Genomic DNA, 24242 nt, shown 5'->3' on the forward strand with positions numbered 1-24242 from the left:
CTACATAGTTCACTAAATGACATCCGTAGATCTTCAGTATGTTCCGGTTGTTTGACCTAATGTCTAACCTGGATTTAATTTTTGGACTAAAAATTCGAGGGTCCGAAAAATAGTTTTAAAAACTAGAATCGCTGTTATAATAAATATTCTTCAATGAAAAATATCGATTTAATTCCGAGCACTATAGAGTATACTCCGACCCTTATGGCAGTTTGGTTTTATCGCTTATAAAGGCAACTTTAACTCTCTACACATTTTGAGGTTAGGTTACTTACATTACTTCTAATGAATCATCATATAGACACATCGTTCTGCCTAACCGCAGACGTAATGAATGTATAAAAAACATTCCTTCTCATACAAAAAAAGAATTCTTCTCGATAGAATTGTCTTACTTGATATTTTACTTCATCTAATTCAATAAAAAAATTGTTTGGAACAAAATTTATTTTTTACTTTTTGAAAATTTTATGTACCACCCTAATGCATCTGAGTGAAATTATATTTCCCCATTTTTTTCGTCTGCATAAATTTTCTGTGTTAATTATGCGTGGGTGGTTTTACACTTGAAATGTTTTCTTGTTCTTACGTGTAATTCTGCTATTTGCATTTGCTTTACAATCGTTAAGTCCGATTTTATAGCGACTTTTATCCAACCACATCCGCGACGACTGTGCGTTAATTACGCATATTAATGTGATTACGAAGAGCCCATTTACTATTCCTTTTAAATACGCATATGACCTTGAAGTCAAGCAATTTTGTAGCCACATACCCCAGTGTTGTTCTCTTGAAATAGTTACCAATGCTCGGCGAAATCACTACCTCTAGCACTTGGGGTCTACAGAGGGTGTTTCTTAGTGAAATTAAATATTTGTTAGTGAATGGGATACAATGTTGTCTAAAATTACGATCTTACATCATTTCAGTAGCTCTACGGTTATACATAGGTATTTGTATATAGGGTGGCATTACTAGTGACTATATCGGCGGAATTAACTCGAGCTGAGGAAGTCAAATACAATTCAGTGTATTTCTGACTTATAAAGCTTTCTAGGAGAATTGCTGACGATATGCCTTCAATATTAAACTTCAAAAATCAACAAATTTTGAAAAGGTGAGGAGAATAATGTTCCAGAAATCTTCGAATCACCATTAGAGAAAGATTGATGATGATATATGACACTACATTTTCTCAGATTTTTTATACAGGAGATTGTTTGTACGGTTTCTGAAGTCATATCCATTGGCCAGTCCAGTTACATTGTCTTGAATTTATTTAGAACTAATAGTTTTTAATCTTCTCTAATCGTCACCAATCGAGAAATACTGCAAAGTATTGCATTTTGCATTTCTTAAATGCCTTAAACTTCGTTGTAGTACGTTCGTAAGGGAGTAGAGTGTCCAAAGTCTCTTCAATTGCTGTGAAAAAAAAATCAATAAACATTTCAAGTGACTGAGGAATTGGCACTCGGCCTATAATAAAAGTGAAAACGCAACAAATTAAGCAATAAGAAAATTGAAATGACTTTAAATGCCTTTTGATTTGATCCGATATAGTGCTGTGCATGGAAATAGGTACACGTTGCAAAAATTAGATAATTTTTCTTATATTTTAAGTGTTAAACTTCTAATATATTTAGAAAACTTTGCAGTCCACTCAGGTTCATTTGATCCATGCCTCAAAGATCTGGTCTTTAGATCTATATATTTCTTTAGATTGTTATTTTTGTATAACTAAAGACTATATTCTATCCTAACACTGCTAGAACATTATCGAACTCAATAGTTTTCTTATCTTTTCTCATCCAAGCGGAAACTATAAGATATCGCATTGATAAATCTATGCTACAGTAAGAGAGTAGTGACGATTCGTACTATATGTTGATATTGTTGTTGTAATAGTTGTCTAAACCCTTTTTTAAGGGGAATTGTAAGTGTAGAGTTTCGACGGTGTCGTACCCGGGGTCCCGAGTTTTATCCGCTCAAGAGCTTTCTCCAGTAAGTTGTAGAAACCCGTCAGCAAAATGGTCCTTGGAAATTACCTTGATCGATCCTTTAACGGCTCAGAAACTGACCTACAACAACTTTAGTCCTTTATAGAACGATTCATATTTGGTTTGTGATATTAAAAGTTATCGTATGTCCCTATTATTATGGTCAACACAGTACATATCCAAGCAAGTATTGAAATATGCCTTTGCATGTGAACCATTTGAAATGGAAATGTGGCACTCATCTCAGACTTTTGTATAATTTATTTGCAACAAGAAAACCGCATTTCTCATTGCTACACTACCAAGTGCAAGTGCCAATGCGGTCAATTAGAATCAATCACCATTCTTAGGCTGCCATTATAGACGCTATACACATAGTTCAGGAAGAGTTACGACTTTTCTCGGTTATTATTGAAATAATGGCTCACGCAAAACGCACATATAGTTGGTGCGTTATGTTTATAACCCTTTGATGGTAGACTTTAAAATGGCTTACAAAGATTAGTAGTTATTACGGTTTTATCTACTATTACAATGTTTGATTTATAGCGAAGTTCACGAAGAAGATATTTGGAATTTTTAAATTATTTACTTGAACTTGAACTTGATTCTGATGACGCGAGACCTGTGATGGATCTCTCTACCGACCATTGAGAGCAAAATAAAAGCAAATAATTTTCTAAAACGGTCGCCTTGTCGCTTTTACCTGTTCACCTTTTATCGATAGAGTTGAAAGAGATCAGATCCGAATAATAAGATGGATGCAGAAGTAATTTCAATCCCAATTCATGCGATTCCATGTAATATTCCATATACTTCTTAAACTATAAATGAGTTTAACGGCTGACTAGTGCATCTTTCTACGCTTTGGATTCAGTTTATCGCATGCAGAGTCCATTTGGTTGTCGATGTCCGTAGTTGTCGTGAAGTCCGTAGATAATTGTGGGAGTCATATGTCATCCATTGACACATATCGACGCAAAACATCGGTCTTATTGAAATTGAAATTTAGACACCAACCTGCCATTTATATATAAGTATGTCAGGCAACTAAAACGAAGCATGGAAAGTATCAATTTTAGTCTACCTTTCGGCTATGTTGGTATTCGGAATGCACAGAAAACGAATAAATTTTCAGGGAGGCTTTTTCATGCGGAAGCTTGGACTTTTTGCCAAGTTAGTAGGTCGCAATATTTCTTACTATATACATATTTATATTACATATGAAGCGGCATAGTCTGTGTGCAGTCTGTCCACATTACAAGCTCGTTATTTAAGCTCTGCCAGAATATATGCTACGTTTTTGTGGACTCACGTGACGTTGACCTCTTGAACTGCATATTTATGTGCGGAAAATGAAATAAAACTTCATTTGCTATCACTTTTTGTTTGGGAAGTTTCAATTTCGTTTTAAAGTTGAGTGTTATTGTTGGTATTTGGTTGGGTCAAAAAGTGCAATAGGTGGTAGACGCTGAAATTTTCATCGTTGGTCAATTTTGGTATGTGTGAATTTTTATTGGTGTAGGATAAATGATTGTGTTGGGTGCATTGAACTTTGCCATGTGTTGATTGATTTTTGTAGACCTCATTTACTACTTGTGAGCACAATGTAGACCCATGAAGACATGTATGCAGATAGCTCTGAATTTATTATTACTAGGTTGGTTTGATAGGTCGGAGTGTTTTTCGATTTGTCGATGGTGAAGTCAGTCTTAGAAGATCGTTGGATTTGAAATGATTAACAGTAGTAATGGAGATGATATCGACATAGCTTAGATTACTCTGGTAGGCTGTAAAGCCACACATAGACCAATTTTAGTCCTTTGCGATACCAGATGGAGTGCCGTCACGTAGTTAAAGAGGAGGGTTATCATCCTTTAGGATGCCTGCGCTTGTTGCGAATTTCAAAAGGCCTTGTGGCTTCAGTAATGAAATTTCTTCCGAAGCCGTTGTCTTGATAATGCAGGACACTCACAGAAAAGGTGCTCAATTGTTTCTCTGGTGCCTTGCTCTTGACATTTCCTGCAATCTTCGCGATCTATCAGCCCCATCTTTTAGGCGTGCGCCGCCACAAGACAGTGACCAGTGAGTAAGCCGACCATATTCCTACATTTGCTTCTATTGAGCGTCAGTAGAAATCTCGTGTACTTCTTATCTACCGTATTACACATAACTTTTGCGGTTTTGCATACCGGTAGAATCTTCCAGCGCGCTTTCAACTTTTTACCAAGTTTCTGTCTAGAGATATCGACATAAAGTTCACCTAAAAATTTCACCAGGCCAGAAAGTGTCGGTTAACTGTAAGACCATGACTGCAAGACCATAAGTGTAAGGATGAATGAGCTTCAGTTACCAGATACAACAAATAGCTACAATAGACTACAAGTGGAGTGTTGTGTTCTAGGTGTTACTAGTATACGACAGTCGAGTCTACGTAGAGAGGGACCTGGATTTATAACTGGCCAAGGATTGTCAACTCGGCAAAATTTTTCAAAACTTATGAGACTTTTTTATGCCACTATACGACGTCTTTTCTGCAGGGTCCAGGAATCTGCTCCTAAACCTTTGGGTCTGCAAAACTGGAATATATTCCTCTTTATAAACTTTCATAAAAATTTTGAGTAAAAATACAACAACATTTTTTGGACACCCCACAACAACATCTTTCTGAAACCCGAAGATTTCTCACAATTTTAGCTGAAAGTTGAGAAAAAAGAGTTGAATTTTTCTAAATATTAGGTCTACAACTTTGCTTCCTCCGTTTTCCGATAGATGTCTCTAGGGTCAAGCACTGGTCGATTAAATCGATTAAGTCGTTTTATATCGATCTGGGACATTTGTGTCAACATTAACCCAACAAAATATTTGTAGAGATCTGTTTGCATCCCAAACTTATTCTCAACTGAAAATGTCACTTTTTGAGCCGAATCCTCGACATTTGCGGGAAATTTTGCTTTTCTTTTTTAATTCCAAGAAAAGTGCGGCTGAGGCTCATAGACATTTGTAACAGCGACATTTGTAATCGTTTTTATACAAAAAAACTTTAATTTACAAAAAAAAAAAAACGGCAGAAGCAAAGTTGTAGACCTAATAGATATTCTTAGAATAGCAATATAAGGGATCTCTAACAATTGTTTTCGGAGAATGTCTCAAAAAAGATATCTGAGGAAACTCTCATAATTTCAGAAGAGCATAATTATATGAATTTTATGTAGATTACGAAATGATCTTTCATCTAATATTGTGTAAATTTCTCTCTAAAACTGTAGAATAGGCTCGATACATATCAAACCACCCTCATATATTTGTGTTTCCCATAGTTCTTCTGACATGTTTATTGAACCGTTGCTGTCTTAACAATCACTATCTTAGCTTATAGTAGTTTTGCTGCCTAATTTTCGCTGCTTAAATATTTATGTACGAAGTAAACAATGAGCCAACCTAAATAAAAGCTTAATATACATTACATTTCACCTTATTAAGGTAAGAAGTCCGGCGCGTTTTGTTGATATGTTGATCTAAGGCTATCGATCGATATTTCTTGGCTTAAAATAACATTGATTATTGTATACTAACAGCAAAAAAATTCCTTAAACATACATTTCTACATATCTACTAAGGAATTGGTCATTGACATCGTTGAATTATTTAAATTGAAAGCTAAAATTCATTTGTTTGCCACTGTGCGATACACTCGACTCGTACTTCCTAAAGCTTTTATTGTATAAAGAAACCAAACCTAAGTTCTCTGTTGCTTTTTGTTTTTTTTTTTTACTGTTCGGAAGAAACCAGGCACGCAAACACCTCCTTCGGCACGCATTGCCGCACGTTTAAAAATAAATGCAAACGGCTAAGACAGGAAGTCGTGAAGTGCAAAAGCATTCGGTTTGACCTTCAGCTCTTCCAAACGTGGAATGTGCGGCGCTTTCCCGCCAACATAATGGGTATTTTTAAAAGGATTCGTGGAGTGTGTTGTTCGGTGGTGGCAAATGTAATGATGATTAGCAGGGAAAAATAAATATTGTGGCATACGGTTTCTCTTTCGTTTGCCCTTTGACCTTAAGCGTAATGTATATGTCTATGTTTGCTACGCTTTCGCAAGCGGAAGTTGTATTTTCTATCGCGATTTTCGTCAACTGCAAAAACAGCATCTAAGGCATGCGTGGAAATATGCAGAGTTGCAAGTAAATAAATAACCATTTGCACTTCGTGGAATGTGTGTTTAAACACACGAATGACTTTTTGATGCCTCTTGGCAACGTGTAACCGGAAATAGGCTTCAGTATTGAGGAAGTAAGCGTTTCAAGAAATGAAAATAGTAGAGACCTTTTAATTTATGTGGAAGAAAATGCATTTATGAGGAAAAACATTTAATTTTGAGTAAGTTACTTAAGTTGACTTGTCATATATATGAGGTTGTCCAGGAGGAAAAGTTAGAAATATACAATTTCATGGATTGTTCGAAGAAACTCATTAAATAATTAACTAATTGGTGTATTCGTTCTCAGAAAGTGGCATAACTCACTCATCCTTTAAAAATTTTAATGAGGTTTGATGATCTTATTAGTCGGAAGATCTAAAGGCGAATATAGAACTTTGCGTTGATAAATGGTTCTATCCGAGAGATTCGAAGAGTCATAACGAATAAACAGCCCATACAAAACCGCTTTAACGAAAAGGAATCGTATGACTTTATACTCTCTTTTTTCTCAAATAATATAGTTATGCTTTTCATAAAGATTGCATTTGAATTATAAATATAAAAAAGTATGTTTTTTCTTATTTCTCTATTCTTAGTCAAATGATAATAATGCAAAATGAGTGAGAGTACAGAAGGAATACCTGAAAAAACATCCAGTGAGAATGCCGAATTGATCGAAGCAGCAGAAAATAGTACCTCCACAACAGCTGCGACACCAACGTCAACTTTACCACATGAAAAAGCAGTTTCAACTACCTCAAGCGAACAAAATGAAGAATCTTCCACAACGGCAGAGCAAGAACCAAACACTTCCGAGATTATAAATCTAGAGAAATCCGAGAGCGAAAATGTAGTCGATCCCACAGGTCCTTCAGAAGTTGATGAAATCCAACTAAAGGAGAGCGCAGTTGAGAGTGCAAAAGTTAGCAGTGAAAAGAGCGAAGAAGAAACAGGGGCTGATAAAGATGAAAAAGAATCCAATAACACCCACGCAAGTCCAAAATCAACAGAAGCAGCTACAAAGGCCCAATCATCAACTGCAACACCGTCGACAGAAGCGCAGTTGGACGATAATTACGCGCAACATGTGACGTATGAAGCCGATGGCAGCGCCATCTACACAGATCCCAATACGAATTCTCGCTACAAATGGTGTACAACGGAAAATAATTGGTTGCCTTGTGACGCTGAGCATACTGACAGTGCAACCACAACGACGAGCACTGAAAACCCCTATGAGAATGAGCACTACAAATGGTGCAGTCAAAGCCAAAAGTGGATACCGAAAGTGCAGCAACAAACCACTGAAACTGAGCATTACAAATGGGATGCGGTGAAAAAGGAATGGATACCAAAAGTGAGTGCTAGCAGCAGTGATCCAGTGAATGTGACCTATGACATTGACGCGGAGGGCCAACGCATTTACACCGATAAAGATGGTACGGTGTTTTTTTGGGACGAGAGCAAAAACGCGTGGTTTCCGAAGATCGATGATGACTTTATGGCGCACTATCAGATGAATTACGGTTTCATAGATAATACTAGTGCCTCGGAGGAGGAGGCCAGACTTAAAGCGGAGGAAGAGAAAAAACAGAAAGAATTGGAATTGCAACGCATGACCGAGGAGGCAAAGGCTGCCGCAGCTGCGACGGCGAATGCAAATGGCGATGGTGCACCAGCTATTAAGCGTAAGGCGCAGGAGCCGCCAAGTGAGTCACATTTGAATTGTTTCAAATAAATTTGATTTGTTAACTAATTATTTATTTATTTTTTTTTTAGAATGGTTTGATTTGGATCCCGAGCAGAACACGAAAGTTTACGTTTCCAATTTACCCTTAGACATTACCATGGATGAATTCGCCGAGTTGATGGGCAAATGCGGCATGATCATGCGCGATCCACAAACGCAAAAGTATAAATTGAAATTATATGCGGAGGCTGATGGTCAACTGAAGGGCGATGGCTTGTGTGATTATATTAAGGTGAGTACCACGAATATTTTTTGTTGTAAATATACTCTATATATTTTACGTTGTGCTAGCTCAAAGAGAGTCCCTGACTTTATTTTTTGTATGTTTGTTGAGGTTTTACTCGAAAGTTAAAAATTCCCATTATTTTCCTTTTGCACACCGGTTCATTCATCATTTTTCTTATCCTTGATTATATTTTCATTATATATCCAACGAATGGTTTGGAATTATTCATTGGGGTTTGAATTAAACGGGGGTGTTGTGAAATCCAAGACAGATTTGCTGAATGTCAAAATGGCAAACCAATTCTGATTTTCAATGGTGTCACAATATCTGATAGGATTCTCATATTTTCGAATATAAGCAAAACCAATTTTCGAATCAGCTGTGCCACTATTCATGGGTCAAAATAAACAAGACACTTTTTTTTGGAATTTCAATCACATAATCACTTAAAAATATCCATTAAACCCAAAAAATAGAATTAAAATTAGAAGTTATTCCAGCGTTTATTTAATTGAACAATGAAGGTAGCGCAAATGAGAAAAGGAAAATTTTAGGGAATCACAATAATTCGCTTTATGCTTATGGGAAGTCAAAATTAGTACATATATCGTTTAACTTTTATGTAAAAAGTTCGATATTTCCACGATCTATTCTGAATTTTCTATTTTGTGAATTTCTTAGGATATTTTGTTTTTTTTCGTTAAATTCAATAATTGCGTCATTTAGCGTTCGTTTCCTCTTCTTTAATAATAAATATATTTTTCCAAAGCGTTTTAACGGCAAATAAATATAAATTTGAACAAACCAAAGTGTATTCAACAAAGTGAACTAAGTATTTGACATACTTGTTTTTGACAATAAAATAGTAAACAATTCATGTATTTGTTTACATTAACCCGTCTTTTTTATCTTGAACAATATAATATATATTGTTAAAAGTGTTTGAAATTTGTCAGTTGGAGCACAAAACATTAGTAAATTGCTTCCATGAGTTGTTTTGCATAAGCAGAAAGTATTCGGCATTTTCTTTTATTCATTTAAAAAATATTTTTTTGGTTTGAAATTTGTTTACTTTTGAATTTCAAAATTTAAATTTTTGAATAAATGTAAGGGTTAAATCAATGGCAAAAAACATGTCAAATTCGGATAAAAAAATGAAATGTCATATACTTAGTTCAACTACTTCAAATCTGTCAGCCTTGAGACTCTTGGTTTGTTTCTGCCAGCAAAAACGATAAAATTGTTTTCCATGGCACCGCAAACCAATAAAATTCCTGTTTCGAACATCAAACCAATAATATCAGAATTCATGACATCAACCAGAATTTTTTGTCGGTTTGAATTCTGATTCCGACAACTATCAGATTCCACAACAAACCAAATGCAACTTGTTCTTGGTGATATTATACTGATTTAGAATTCATTTCTTATTAAGCTCAGCTTTGTTAGTATGTATTCATTTGAAGACTCAGAAGATCAGCTAAATAAAAAGATCCCCTCACGGTCATAATATAAAATTTAAGGGTTTAACAACCTAGAAAGTCGACTTTGCTTTCAGGAAGATATCTGAAGATCAGAAATTTCTAAAATTCTTTATCAAAATTGGTTCGAACCCAATTTTTCTTGTTATATTTTCCTTTCGGAAACCCTTCAATATGTTGGACGGATAGTATTCGCAGATATGTATGTGTAAATGCGAAACATTTTTTTCAGTTATGTAGACTGTGGACCCTTCTTCGCAAGGATTTCATTATTGAATAATACGGAGAAAATAAGTTATAACAATACATGTATATTTTGTAAAATATAATAGAGGTAAAAACTCTTGAATTGAAATTTATTATTGAATATTGAAAATACTAAGTTTTTCATACTGTTCGAGAAATATTGGGAAATTTCCTTATACAGTTATTTAGTTTTCCTTTAAATTTTCTGTGATTATAACCCTTGCGAAATCAATGCTAGATGTTGTTGATACTATTAATATGGAAATTATTTTAAGTATTGACTATTACTCTCACAGTTCTGGATCACTGAAATTTTCTAAAAATAACTAATACTGGTAATTTTGGTAAATATTGTAGATATCATTATTCTCTGATAATGTAGAAAAGTACTATTATAGAAACAAGCTTTAGACGATACTGGAATATATTACCGATAGTATGTATACAAAATTTGGATAATTTCACAAAATACTGGTAAACATGTACTATTGTTGTTATTGTAGCAACAGAAAACCTTCCCCAAATAATTCGAAGGTATGCTGACGAGTTGACAATAGAAGTGCGGATTCGTTACGGGTTGGAAGACTCCTCCGGTATTGCTTCTTTTTTTCTTCTTTCTTTTTTTTCGGTTTTCATTTGGTTTCGTGTTCGATTTTTTTTTTTTCGAAAATTGATATAAAAATTCATACGCTGACTTTTTTCAATAAATAAAACATGAATTTATTGGTGTTTTTATATAGTTTTCAAAACTTTATTGTTGCTTTAATTTTATTTTTATTTTCCACATTGTCAGTGTAAGTATGTATGCAGCTGCGGGATATTTAATGATTTTCAAAAAAGTGTTTCCCTTTTTACCGTTACATTCATACCTACATTTTCTTATAACATTTACAACAAAGTTTTCGGTTTTTTCTTGTTTTACTTACATTTTCGTTCGTTTCATTTTACTGTTAAATCTAAGGTTAGTTACATAATTTACGGTGCTCGATTCGCATATTTCTATTTGCCTTGAATTATATAATTTTATATTTAAACATTTTGCATACAAATGTTTGATTTTTTTTTAATTCTTTGTATGCGCATATATGTATGTATGTATGTGTGTGTATGTAAGCATCTAAGTAGAATTCAATATGTTTGCATAACGTGCTCGCTTTCCATTTATTTATCATATAAGAGTATGTACTCGTTTATACTACTATTAACAAGATGACAAAACATACTGTGAGGTAATAATTAGATGAAAATTGCATTTCGAATCGGTTTACTTCGTTTCAAGTACATACATATGTACATACGAGTATGTATTTGTGTATTACTATATGCGTTTATATACAAATATTTGTATTGTAAAAGACAATTGCTTAGAAAGTTAAGTTGTTAAAAATATTACAAAAAAAAAATAGTTTTACAAAAAATGTGTAATTAATTGTTATTTGTTAATAATATCGTTCAAGTGTTGCTTTTTGTATTAACAGTGTAGATTAAAATTAAATTTTAATATTTGTTAAAAGCAATTTGATATGTGTTTCAACTTATTTCAGTAGCTTTTTTATAATTTTATTCTTTTATTACTTTGTTTTAAAATTAAAAATACAAAAGGCTTATATTAGTAGTTTGTTTATTATAGATATTTTGTGCTGATATAGCTTCAAATTCTTTTTTTTTTAATTTTTTGGCGCTAAATGTGCTTTAAATTAGTTAACATATTATTTTTGCTTATATTGATAATATATTTTATTGTTTTTGTGCGGAAAAAGTGTCTTATTACTAAGTGTTTGCTTAGACTCAATTATTGTGTTTGACATTTTTGTGAATTTTTTTATGAAAAAAAAAACGTGTAAAAGCACTTAAGTTTTAAATAAAAGTGTGGAGAGCATATTAAATTTTGGAAAAAAAACATTTTGAAATTTGAAAAATTTTTAATTTAAAATGTTTTGCATTTGTGTAAATTTCGCTGAAATTATTTGCATATATTTATGAGTTTTATTTAAATTATATTTTTTTCAAATTAAAATTTTGCGTGTTTTATGTATAGTTTTCAAGTTGAAATTTTTTAAAACAATTATTTATAAATTTAATTAAAGAAAGATTTAATGAAATTAATTGAAAAAAAATCAAATATAATTAATTAAAATAGTTTAAGCGTGCTTTTACATAGCTTTAACAATAAAGTGAGGTTAGATGGGTTTCAGTGGCTAAAAACAAGGGTATTTTTACAATTTTTTTTTTTTCAATATATACAATCATATATTTCATATAAACAATTCAGCGTATCAAAGATACATGTTTAAACAGTATTTTGAGAAATTATTATTTAAAAATTCCGATAACTCAGCCGTTGGCAACTCATTTCCCATGAAGTTTCCAAAAAAAGGTCTTGCGATGGACATCATATCCTGATTGGTTCATCTAAAATCATTAATCCAAAAATATGTATTTCGATAATACATGGATAAATCTAGTTAATGAAGAATGAGTAAAGTAGAATGAAAAGGAAAATTTGGAAATTTGAATTTTTGACAGAATTTTAACCAAAAATCTCACTGTTTTACTGAAATTTTTGGCATAAATTGGCTTCAAAAAATATTTACATTAAAAATAACCAAAAATCCTTCATTCATTAATTAGCTAATGCTATTCCAAAGATGTGTGCAAAATTTGAACGAAATTGCTTCATAACTTTTTGAGTTACCGTGTTCAACGACTTGTAAAATTGAGTTTTGAAATAAATCCATTTAAAATTTTACATTCGTACTGACGTGACCTGTTTGGCGGAACTTCCAAAGTGTATATTTCTTAGAATATTACTCGGATTGATTTGATATTTTTGGATAATATTTTAACAATTTTTTTTATTTAAATTTTTTGATAATTTTTTAATAAGAAACAATTTTTTTTTTCAAATTTGAAATTTTGTAACCCACCTAACCCCTTAAGACTATTGCTACCATATAATCATAAATGTTTATAAATTACAGTTACATTGTGTTCAAACGTTATTTTTTGTATATACAAACAACACAGTTTTTTATTTTAATTATTTTGTAGATTTTTATTATTTTCAAATTTTTATAGTTTTTTAAATTTTTAATTTTTATAATTTAAAAAATTTTCAAAATTTTTATTATTTTTAAAAATTTAAAATTTTTAAATTTTTTAATTTTCAAAATTTTTAAATTTTCAAAATTTTTGAAATTTCAAAACTTTATAATTTTCATTTTCATATTTTTCAATCCTTTTCGACTGCATTTCTGTTCACTTATAAATTAATAATATTCATTTGTTTTCGTAAATTTACAATCGAGTGTAGCGAGAGAACTGCTGCCAAAGCAGTAGACGAAGTCACTGGAGCGCCGCTCGTGTGCTACTAAAGCTAATACTATGTGTAGTGCCTTAGCGGTAATTTTACTTACGAGTTAAATACGTTTTTCTTTTAAGCCAATTTTATTTGTTTTTGTTTTTTGCTTTTGTTAGCTATGTACTATATGAAATTATAAAATGGAGAGCGCGAACAGGGAGCTAAAGCAACATTGAGCGTTTACAAGTATAACTATTCAAGTGAAATAAAATGGCAGCAACGACTTAAATTAGAAAAAAAATGTAATAATATAGCTTAAGACTAATTTTAATTTAATATTTTTTTGCATGCGGTTGCGGAGAGTCAAGCAAAACCGATATAAATACAGTCGACTAAGGAGGTGAAGCTTCAAAAAATAAAAAAATAATAAAAATTAAAAGAAGCCATTCAATTTACAACTCAATCGTTAACCGTTACATTCTAATATCAATTTTGATATCCTTCGCCTTCACTCTATTCCTCCTCATATGCCTCGTTGCCGGCTTGTTTTTGTTGCAACAGCTCCTGTGTCTTCTTGGCCTTTCGCCGTTTGCGCATTTCGAAGAATTTACGTTGATCTTCCGGTGAGAGTCGTGACAAACGCTCGGCATATTTGCGCTTCTTCTCCTCCTTCTCTATGCGTAGACGTTCCTCATCTTGCTTCTGCAAAGCTTCGAAGCGTTCTTGCCGTCTACGTTTCTCTTCCTCTGCAGCGCGTTGTTCTGCCTCGGCGCGCGCCTTGAGCGCATCTTCCTCCTGCTTGATTTGCGCTTCGTGTTCCGCTTTGCGTCGTTGTTCCGCCTCTTCGAGTTCCTTCTTTATGCGCTCCTCTTCTTCTTCGATCTGCCGTTGTTCCTGCTCACGTTTGGCGATCTCCTCCTGTCGCAAGCGTAGCTTTTCCTCGCGTCGTCGATTTTCTTCCGCCAGACGTTCGAGTTCCTTTTGCTCCAGCTTGCGTGCCTCTTCCAGTTCGGCCAACTTCAGCCGTCTTTCTTCTTCTTCCAATTGTTGTTTAATCTCCTCTTGTTGTCGCCTATTCTCTTCTTCCAAGCGTCGTCGGTTTGCTTCGTCCTCTTGCCGCTTACGTTCCTGCGTTTCGTGCAGTTCCCGTTCACGTTCGCTACGCGCTTGCTTCAAACGTTCTTCGTATTCTTCCAGCTGGCGCTTCTCCTCCTCCAATCGTTCTTTTTCACGTTTCGCCTCCTCCTTGGCGAGCTCTTCCTGCTGCTTCTTCATTTGCTCTTCACGTTCCTTGCGCTCCTTCTCTTCACGTTCTCTCTGCCGATCTATACGTTCTTGTCGTATACGCTCCGCGCTGCTATATTCGTCGTCGCGTCGCTGCTCCTCGGCATGTTGCTGTCGCAATGCTTCCAATTCACGTTGTCCTCGTTCATATTCGCGTCGTTTAGCCTCCGCTTCGGCCAATTGCTGCTGGTGACGTCGCTCCTGTTCGTTGGCTTCACGCTGACGCAGTTCATCCATTTCGCGACGCGGCTGTTCGGTTTGTTCGTGTGATTTCTGTTGTTGGTCTTGTTGTGCCTGTTCCTGGTGGTGGCGTTGTCGTTCACGCTCCTGATTTGCCAGTATACGCATTTTTTGTTCGTTCAATTTGCGCTCCTTCTCGAGTTGCATTTGCTGTGCTCGCTGCTGCTTGCGCTGCAGACGACGCTTCTCCTTCTGCCGTTGTCGCCATACGACACGATCATGCGGCATTTGCTTTTGACTGTTTCTCGCCTTATTGGCTGGTCTGGGCGTAGCTGTGGCCGGCACCGGTATTTCGTTGTAATGCGCCAATGTTGTTGGCGTATTCGAAGTAGCTTGTGCATCGATATCGTTCGGATGGATTGTGGTCGGTTGGTTTCGACGACGTCCTGTGCGATCACCACGTTTGCGTCCGGGTTTGCCACGTTGCTTAGGTACTTCGATCTGCTCGTTACTGCCCTCTGCCTTTACGATGACACTGGATATGAAAGTAGAAAATGTGGGGGATATGAGTCACTGCTTCTACCTTCTAAGCTTAAACTTAAGTTTCTTATTCATTATTCTTTATAACTAATATGTTTATGTTTTATATGTTTGCAGGTGGAGTCTGTGGGTTTGGCGCTGAATATTTTGGATGAGTACAATCTGCGTGGCCAGAAAATACGCGTGCAACGTGCCAAATTTCAGATGCGTGGCGAATATAATCCCGCATTGAAACCGAAACGCAAAAAGAAGGACAAGGAGAAATTGCAGAAAATGAAAGAGAAGTAAGTGCACTGGGGGTCAACAGCTTGGATGCTTTGCAAGTCTCAGAAAACTTAATAGTTATGTCTTCTTTTCTTTAGACTTTTCGATTGGCGTCCGGAAAAAATGCGTGGTGAGCGCTCGAAAAATGAAAAGGTAGTCATCATCAAGAATCTTTTCGATCCAGTTATTTTCGAAAAGGAGGTGCAACTAATATTGGACTATCAGAATGAGTTGCGTGAGGAATGCAGCAAATGCGGCACAGTACGCAAAGTGGTCATTTATGATGTGAGTATGCACGCTTTTAATTTTGTATTTTTCGAGTGTTTACTTTTTCGGAATATTTTCGAAATACGTGCATTTTTTAACATCTCAATTTTTGATCGCAATTTTATTTTATTATTTTTCGAAATTCGAAAATTTTAGTATAAAAACATTTTAGTAAAAAAATTACAATTTTCCAAATTATTTTCGAAATTTTCAGTAAAGAGACATTTCAGTTGATAATTTTCCAAATCGATAATCGAAAAATAATATAAAAATGCAAAAAAGTGTCAAAGTGAAATTTATGGAAAATTTCGAAAAAATTTGCGATTTTCGAAATTATTTTCGAAATTCCAAAAATAATGTAAAAATCCGAAAAAGTGCCAATAGACACTGTATGACAACTTTCAAAATTATTTTCGAATTTCGAAAATATTTGCTAATTTCGAAATTAATTTCGAATTTCGAAAAATAATAATTAAAAAAGTGTTGAAAAATCTATAAAATATATTTTTGAAATTAAAAGCAAAACTAATTCACAATGATTTTTCAAGTATTTGTCAACAGTTCTAACCGTTTTGAGACCGGAGAACGGTTTAAGAAAACACTTGCTGTCAATATTAAAATGCTTTTCTTAATTTTTCTAACTACAGCGTCACCCTGAAGGCGTTGCACAAGTGAATATGGCCGACCCGGAAGAAGCTGATGTGGTAATACAAATGATGCACGGACGTTTCTTTGGACAGCGTAAGCTGAGCGCGGAGCATTGGGATGGCAAAACCAAATACAAGCAAGTTTTTACCAGCTATAAGCATTTACTTGAGATTTTCAACTTATTTTTCTGCACCAACAGAATCGTTGAAACCGAGGCGGAGGTGCAGAAACGGCTAAGCCATTGGGATCAGTATCTAACGCGTGAGGAAAACGAAGAAAAGGACGCGCTGCACAAGTCACTCACTGAGGCAACAACAGTGGCTGATGCAGCGCCTGCGATTGCAGTGGAGGAAGAGGAGAAGCAGGAGTTGGAAAGTAGCGCTACAGACACACCAAAAGTGTGTTAAGATGTCTAATATTGCAGGCATCAAGACAAGTGCTTAAAAGTGTGGGCAATTGCAACTGTTAAAATTTCAAATTTTTGGCTTTGCAGTATTTGAAATAAAACAACTGTGTATTTAACGCTGTAAATGATGTTGTTGTTGTTTTTTTTTTGTAAGAAAGTAAGATGATATATTTAAAGAAGTTACAAACTCACCTGCGTCCATTTTTGCCTGGCTGATCCACCACATGCAATATGACTTCGTTCGCATATTGATTCGGATAGGTGGAATTCCAACGTGTATAGACCTTGCCACGATTCTTCTCGCTGACCTTTGGCATTTTATGTTGACAAATGAAACGGAAACGATCCGGGCATGGGCGTGCAGACCATCTGTTTATTGAAGGCAAAATAATAAAATTTATTTATTTTTTTAATATTACAAATACAAAATACAAAAATACAACCAGCTAATTAGCAGCGTCTGTATGTGTGTATGCAGGTGTGTGTATGCAATGTATAGCATGCATGCAATTTGCAAATCGCTGCCAAATTTCGTATGCCTTTCACGTTGCAAGTTGGCTGTGTGTCTTGTGTGTGATTTCTATTTCATTTCACCAATATGTTTCGAGTGTATGTGTGTATGTATGTATGTGTTAGTGTGTTAAGGCGTGTATCTGTGTTTAATAACGTTTGTTTACATTCTTGTCTGGCGCTACATGTCATTAACACGTCAATTGACCGCGTTCCGTTTTGTGCTGATGAGCAGTCAACAGACAACTTGATTAGCTACTTCACACGTTATTGGCGCGCATTTCATTAAATTCTAGCATTAATTATGGGAGTGTGTTTAGACTTTGACATATTTCTAAATGCCTTTCATGATCATTTAATTATTGTTTATAAGTTAAATTAAACAAACTGGATGCTCATACGAATGAGTAATTGATAATATTATTTAAGGCAAGAGAATGGAAGTTCAATATTGAAAATTGATAAGCAAAACTGAGATTTGACAGAAAATCAGTTATTTAAAGAAGACTATCACCCCCAAGTCAGGCGGTTATACTTAAGCGGGCTCGAATTTTTTTCAGACAAGTAAAAAACCTTCCAAAACGATTATGATCGGGTCCAACGAGATAGTGTTATAAGCTGTTTGGAAATATGCGAAAGAGTGAGTGTGCTGTAAAAGAATATCCGAAAAATTTAATGAAAGCAACTCGGAAAATTTGAGGTTCATACACGCAAGTTCTTGTAAAAAGTCTGGTTACTGACAATATGTAAGTTAATGGCGAAGAGCTTTGCTAAGTTAAAAAAAAAAATCCGGAAATTATTTTAATCATCGTAAAATGAAATTGATCGATATAGTTGAGGGACGAAAGATATAAAAAAAAAATGTTGCGCATATCGTTCCAAAAAAAAAAAAAAATTATTGAAAAACATTTGGAAACATTTGTTTAAATTTATTTTGAATTTATTTAAATTGGGTGGCAAGCGAGCTCAAGATCCAAACTATTCACCGTATCACAAATTTTTGAATATCAAGGAAAAATTTTATGAACAGTATACGGCAAATTCGAGTTTTTTCTGCGTATTGAACCGAATTTTTTTTTGGGAGTTTGAGTTATAAGTAAAAAACGTGTATTCTCCAATTTTCGGAATTAGCCTTAAAAATCGAAATATTTGCCTTCGATGTTCGAAAAAAGGTTTATTAAAAATATTATTATTTGCAGAATATACATAGGTACTAATAAATATGGAAAAAACTAAATTTTCCTTTTTCTTCAATGGTGTCGATCATGTTTGTATGACAGTTGCTTTAAGGCAGTAGTCTGCTTCAAAATATCGATTTTTTTGTTTTGTTTTAAATCCCTTCCGAAACTATCCAATAATATGTCTTTGAAATTCCCGAGGCCAATTCGACATATTTTCGAAGCTAGAGCAGTTTTAGTGGCCGAGCGTCGAGCAGGTGCGAATGCTCAGGCAGACCTTTAAAGCGCAGTAGCGCGTTTCCTCGAGTTTTCATTTTCACAAGTGTTAGAAAACGGTGCCGGCAAAAAGAATATATGTCCGAACGAAACAAAGTGATCTAGCTTCAGTATTAAATTATCTTCTATTTGAACTAAAAAAGTTGGACAAAAGTATTATTTAAACTACTTGTTTTGCAACTTAAAGTCAATTGTTTTTTTTTTTTGTTTTAAAGTGAATTTTTTTTCAAACTTCGAAAAAATCTGGAATTTTATAACTTCTTCGGTATTTGTTTAGTTCATAAAGAAAAGAAAGTTATAAAAATTAAAAAAAAAAATGGTTCGACTGTTTCAGATGCATCGCACGACCTCTATCAACGGCACCGATTTACAAGTGCAAGACTCCAGGCGCTCCAGAAAAATACTTACAACTTTGAAAAAATTTCAATATTTTTTAATAATAAATATTGTTTTTTAAGACTTAAATATAGTACACTATCGTCTTAAAATTCCGTTTACCGCAATCATTTCCTTCCATTTCAAAAAAATTACTAAAAAACGCTTTTTTTCGGCTTCTAAAGCAGACTACTGCCTTAAGGAACGATTTTTGAGAATTACAATAAAAATACAATAATCATTGTACCTTCCTCGATAGTAGCAGATAGCTATGAGCTACAAGTATGCTTTTAGTTTAATTTTTTGCCTGATTCTAAATATGATCTTCAAAAAACTACTGAATCTAAGTCTTCTTGAAACACTCTTATAACTATTTCATTTAATTGAACATAGTTCGGATTAAATTTTAAATTAAAATTGAGAAGATGTAAATATTGTTCTCATTGCAATTGTATTGACTACACTGTACAACACTAGGCTGGGTATTGGACCAAATTAATTTTTTCCAGGAAATTTAGTTCTAATTAAAAAAAAAAAAAAATTATTCGAAATATTTGGATTCAAAGCTTGACCGAAACGTTTTATACATCATTAAATTAAGGGGTTAGGTTTACCAATTTGAAAACAATTTTTTTTGTCTCATTAAATAGTGCAATATTTTAAAAATATTATCAAAAAATATCAAATCAATCCGAGTAATATTCTAAGAGATATACACTTTGTAAGTTCCGCTCATCAGGCCACGTCCGTAGGAATGTAAAACTTTAAACGCGTTTATCTCAAAACTCAATTTTTCAAGTCGGTGGACACGATATCTCTAAAACTTATGAAATTATTTTATTCAGATTTTGCATAAGTCTTTGGAATAACATTATCTAGTTAATGAACGAATGATTTATTTTATATTTCTATTATAAATTTTTTTTCGAGCCAATATATGCGAAAATTTTACCAGAAAAGTGAGGTTTTTGGTTAAAATTATGTCAAAAATTCAAATTTAAAAATTTCCCTAAGTACTGTTTAAATATGAAAATTAGAAATAAAGGTTTTGCACTTTTGACTCAATCTCCCGGAAAAATTAGTTTGGTCCAATACCCAGAAAAAAGTCGATTTTGCCATATTGTGTTATTAATACCAGGAAATACTTCTAGGATGTATAGATCATGTGTAAATATGCACCGTTCGTAAGCTATACTAGTCCGCTTTTTATTACTGGTCCCCAAAAATCGTATTAGTTTAATTTCTTCCCACTCATCCGGCTATATTAAAATTGGAGCTTAAAGTTTTTAAAAGCATTATCAAAGATGAATAAATGTATAATGCATATGGCAACCATAATTTATAGGTTATAATTTTTGAAAAAAAAATGTTAAAACTCACCTATAATCTAGTCTTGGGTCATACACAGCACAATGATTTTCCAAGTTCTGTCTGATCCTGCAAAAAATGCGCTCATTAATAAAATCTCGAATGTTTGGCAAAAAATTAAATAAATTTCGAATAAAAAAGAAAGGTTTTTCGAGTTTTTTTTTTCGAACAGAAAAGAAAGATTTGTCGAAATTAGAAAAAATAAATATAATTAGCAAATTTTATTACTCAGGTTCCATGCGACTGAAGGAGTCATAGGTTAAATTCTTGCCACTAATGCTCCACTGCCACACATTACTCTGCCAATCATAGGTGGCGCCAATCCAAATGGGATCAGTTGCTGCAAAAAAAAACCAAAAAGAAAGCAATCATTTAAATAATTTTCTTCCACTTCGCTGCAATGCCACTTACAGCCACGCTGTGCGTCGTAGCTCTTGAGGAAAAGGCGCAATTTCCGATCGGCTCTATTCTGTGGTTCCGCCAATTTCGCATTCTTGTCTTTGCAGAAGAAATGCGCCTCCAGCCAGCTGCTGGCCTGCGGCAGCAACGAGTAACACTCAGAGCCGACACGTTGGAAGTGTGGCGGACACATGCCGTACATGCGGCGACTGCGCATTGACTTCGCTGCGGGATTCTGTATGTTCAACGCTTGTGACGTCTGTTGGTCCAGATAGTTTTCATTCATGAAGGAGACACCCGCGGAGGCGGCTGACATATGATATGCGTTAATGTGGGGTGCCACTGTGGGTGATTTGGAAAATGTTAAATTAATAAAATTTTTTTTTTAATTTATATATAATCAGTGTTCAATACTTACAACAGGCCAAAATGAATATTAACAGCCGCATTTTGTTGTTGTTGTGTGGCTTTATTTTGATAAATAAATATTTAATATATTTTATATTGTGGTAAATGGTTTCTCTTAACACTTAAACTGCTACTTTTTTTGTGAGTATTCCACAGTTGCGCTTATAACTGTACGTTTATATATGTTTTTTCAATTCAAGATATGTTTGAAAATTACGTCTCAACTGCATTGGAGATATGTTGTTGCATCTGCATATGTATAAGTGTATGTGTTGGTAGAGGAAGGTTTGTCTACGTTTACGACTCAATAATTAATAACTGTAAAGAGAGAAGGCATTAAATACATAATTAGTATGTGGTAATTATAGTAATATTATATAATTTAAATATTAAAAGTGTAAAAAATAATAATATTAACATTCATGAAGACAAGTCTGTTGAAGGAAGCGTTGATGTTAGCTGGTCAATAAACTCAGACTCAGCGGAGAGCTGAAGTTGAAAAGATAAAAATGATTGCTTTTGTAAAAAAAAATTGGATACGCTTTGCTCCGAAAAGTATGCCACATTTATTGCTAACAGTACCTACATACATACTTATAGGCGAGGTTTTATTAGAGTTATAGATTTTTCTAGAGAGAGAAAATTATATCAGAAAATAGTCAAAAAATATTGAAGATTTTGTACATATCATTGATGAGTTCGTTAATATCTTATCGCGTACAAAAACAAGTCAAATTATTGCATTTGGAGTGCACGCAGTCCGGTAGGAACTCTAGACTGCTCGGGATCCCGAAAAAGTCATTAACCAGTGTGGACATAGAGTAACAATCTATAGTTGGCTAGGTAGTTGAAACGAAATTCTGTTCAAACATTAAGAGGTTAGAGGTAATCAAGATTTTCAAAAAATTATTTTTTCGTTTTTGCAGTTTCGTTAAGTGTAATATCTTACAAATATTCTGTGAAAATTTGAAGTTAATCCGATAATTACTTTTCGAGTTATTCGCCAAATAACAAAGAACGCTCGGGCAATCCAATACGCTGGTGTGAAATTTTAAATGTTTTTTTCTCAAAACCATGTTTTTTGAACTGGTGATAACTGTAACTCGAAAACCGCTCAGTAGATTTTAACGAAATTTATACAGCTTTTAGAATACATAATAATCCTGGGCCTGATCGAAGGATTCTTTTTTTTTCAAATATCGATCCTTTAAGACCATTGATTGATTTTTTCCCGAAAATTTAGAATAAAAAATTCCTTTAGCCGCCATTTTTGAAAAAAATAAAATAAAAAAGCTTCGACCAGACCCAGGATTATCTATTTATAAAACTAATTTTTCTTATCCGATTGATTTTAGAAGAATCTCCAAGCACTTATCATTGCCTCCGCAAGGACCTTTTTTTGGAACTGGGTCATCACAAACAGCTATAACTTTGGAAATTTTTTCAAATTTCCGTGACTTCAAGTCAAACCATTGTTTTCTAATGCCTAATTATTGCTTTTGTGAAATAACATAATCTAATAGCATAAAAAATATTGAAAATTCGAATTCTTTTGTGTCTCTGACTACCCCTAATCCCTTAAGTTTCCTAACATGTTCTTCTGGAATGCCCCACCTTTGCGAGATATATACAAAAATTATTTTGGATCTACCATTTTTGTACATCTTAGCGGACGCATTATAAGTAAGAAACCTCTGCAGTTTTGTGATAGGTTCTAGGCACTTTGTCGATACTTAAATCTAATTAAACGGGTAATTTTTGACATCACAAAGCAATGCCGTATAATATATGTGTTTCCTCCGGTGGAGAGCAGTCATAGAACCTAACCTAACCTAACTAAGTTACATATATTTTTTTAACTAATGAAGCCAAAATATTAATAATTTAATTAATTTTTCTATTCCACTCTACATTCGCAATCTCTCTAACAAAAATTATTACTCGTAAAAGTAATTTTCAAAAAGTAATAGGTTCAATTGATTTGCGGTTTTCGGTATTGTTTATATGTAACAAAAAAAAAAACAAAAGATTTATGACAGCTTGTTGCAAGCGAATTAGCTCGCCTAGCATCTACCGTTTAAAAATTGTCTATGTGTGCACGAATGTTTGCAATTTGGATAATTGGATTCATTATAAAAAATTAACGATCCGAAAAATATTTGAGATTTACTGGCATTCATTTATCAGACATAAAGAGCGCGCTTATGAAGGTATACGAACAAATAAATGTGCGCAAAATTATGTTGCTTGTAGGAAATTTTTGCAAGGTTACTTCACATAAATAATTTCATAGGTTATGATATTGTTTATGTTTATGTAGGATTATTAAAATTATTTCCTTAATATATTGAATTTTTAAGCAAAAATATTATTGAGAACACAAAATATCTGGAGATCATAATAATATGGAAACAGTAAGGGATAATTAGTATTGGAATGTTAAGGGGCTATACCAGTGCGAAAGTTTCAAAAAATCGATTTATGATTTTAAAAATATCATTTGAAAGTGGTAGGGTCGTACCCTGAACAGTTTTTGAATGGCAGCGTTCCGCTCGCAGGTACATATAAGCCGCTAAAGTCAAAACTTTAAACGCTTTAAACGTTTTTCTGAAATGGGAATTTCTCAAAATTCTTGACATCATAACTTAACGAGAAATCGAAAATTGACCAATTGACTTCACATTGAAACTGAGTATTCTTTAATATATTTACAATACAATGACCTACGACCTTTTTGATTGGTTGAAAATTATCAATTTGGCATAAATAAACGACCATTTTTTTAACCTAAAAAACGCCTTTTGTTAATTTTTGATATTTTTCAAAAATCGTAGGTCATTGTGTACGAAATACCTTCAACTTTAATAACCTTTTTGATTTTTTTTGCCTCAGCTACTCATTCGGCTGGAAACATGTCAGCAGTTATGGAACTTTTTT

The 24242-nt window shown here is 33.8% G+C and overlaps 2 protein-coding genes and 1 long non-coding RNA gene across 5 annotated transcripts in view; 1 reads left to right on the top strand and 2 right to left on the bottom strand.

The window, feature by feature from the left end:
• The window catches only part of LOC105220824 (HIV Tat-specific factor 1 homolog), a 31154-nt gene extending 14238 nt beyond the window's left edge, over positions 1-16916 (top strand). The window contains exons 3-8 of the mRNA XM_011197345.3: positions 6795-7907; positions 7978-8180; positions 15324-15490; positions 15569-15755; positions 16385-16521; positions 16585-16916. Coding sequence (XP_011195647.2) covers positions 6815-7907; positions 7978-8180; positions 15324-15490; positions 15569-15755; positions 16385-16521; positions 16585-16792 — 1995 coding nt within the window. The 5' untranslated portion in view covers positions 6795-6814 and the 3' untranslated portion in view covers positions 16793-16916. The remainder of the gene's footprint in view (positions 1-6794; positions 7908-7977; positions 8181-15323; positions 15491-15568; positions 15756-16384; positions 16522-16584) is intronic.
• On the bottom strand, positions 10621-21370 carry LOC105220825 (trichohyalin). 2 transcript variants are annotated; one of them, XM_054230256.1, is made up of 6 exons: positions 21316-21370; positions 20910-21239; positions 20727-20838; positions 20511-20561; positions 16984-17160; positions 10621-15201 (listed from the first exon to the last, which is right to left on the bottom strand). In XM_054230256.1, the coding sequence occupies exons 1-6, from the start codon at positions 21344-21346 to the stop codon at positions 13716-13718; spliced, it is 2187 nt and encodes a 728-aa protein (XP_054086231.1). In that variant the 5' UTR covers positions 21347-21370; the 3' UTR covers positions 10621-13715. The 2 variants fall into 2 exon arrangements, with proteins under 2 accessions (XP_054086231.1, XP_054086230.1); XM_054230255.1 differs by having other exon boundaries at positions 20511-20567.
• A 183-nt stretch (positions 21371-21553) lies between these two features.
• Positions 21554-24242, bottom strand: part of LOC128921816 (uncharacterized) — a 170157-nt gene continuing 167468 nt past the window's right edge. For both annotated transcript variants that reach the window (XR_008471126.1, XR_008471125.1), the window contains one exon: positions 21554-21623. This is a non-coding gene — a long non-coding RNA (uncharacterized LOC128921816). The remainder of the gene's footprint in view (positions 21624-24242) is intronic.

This window comes from Zeugodacus cucurbitae, chromosome 4 (assembly GCF_028554725.1).
Source record: "Zeugodacus cucurbitae isolate PBARC_wt_2022May chromosome 4, idZeuCucr1.2, whole genome shotgun sequence".
NCBI lineage: Eukaryota > Metazoa > Arthropoda > Insecta > Diptera > Tephritidae > Zeugodacus > Zeugodacus cucurbitae.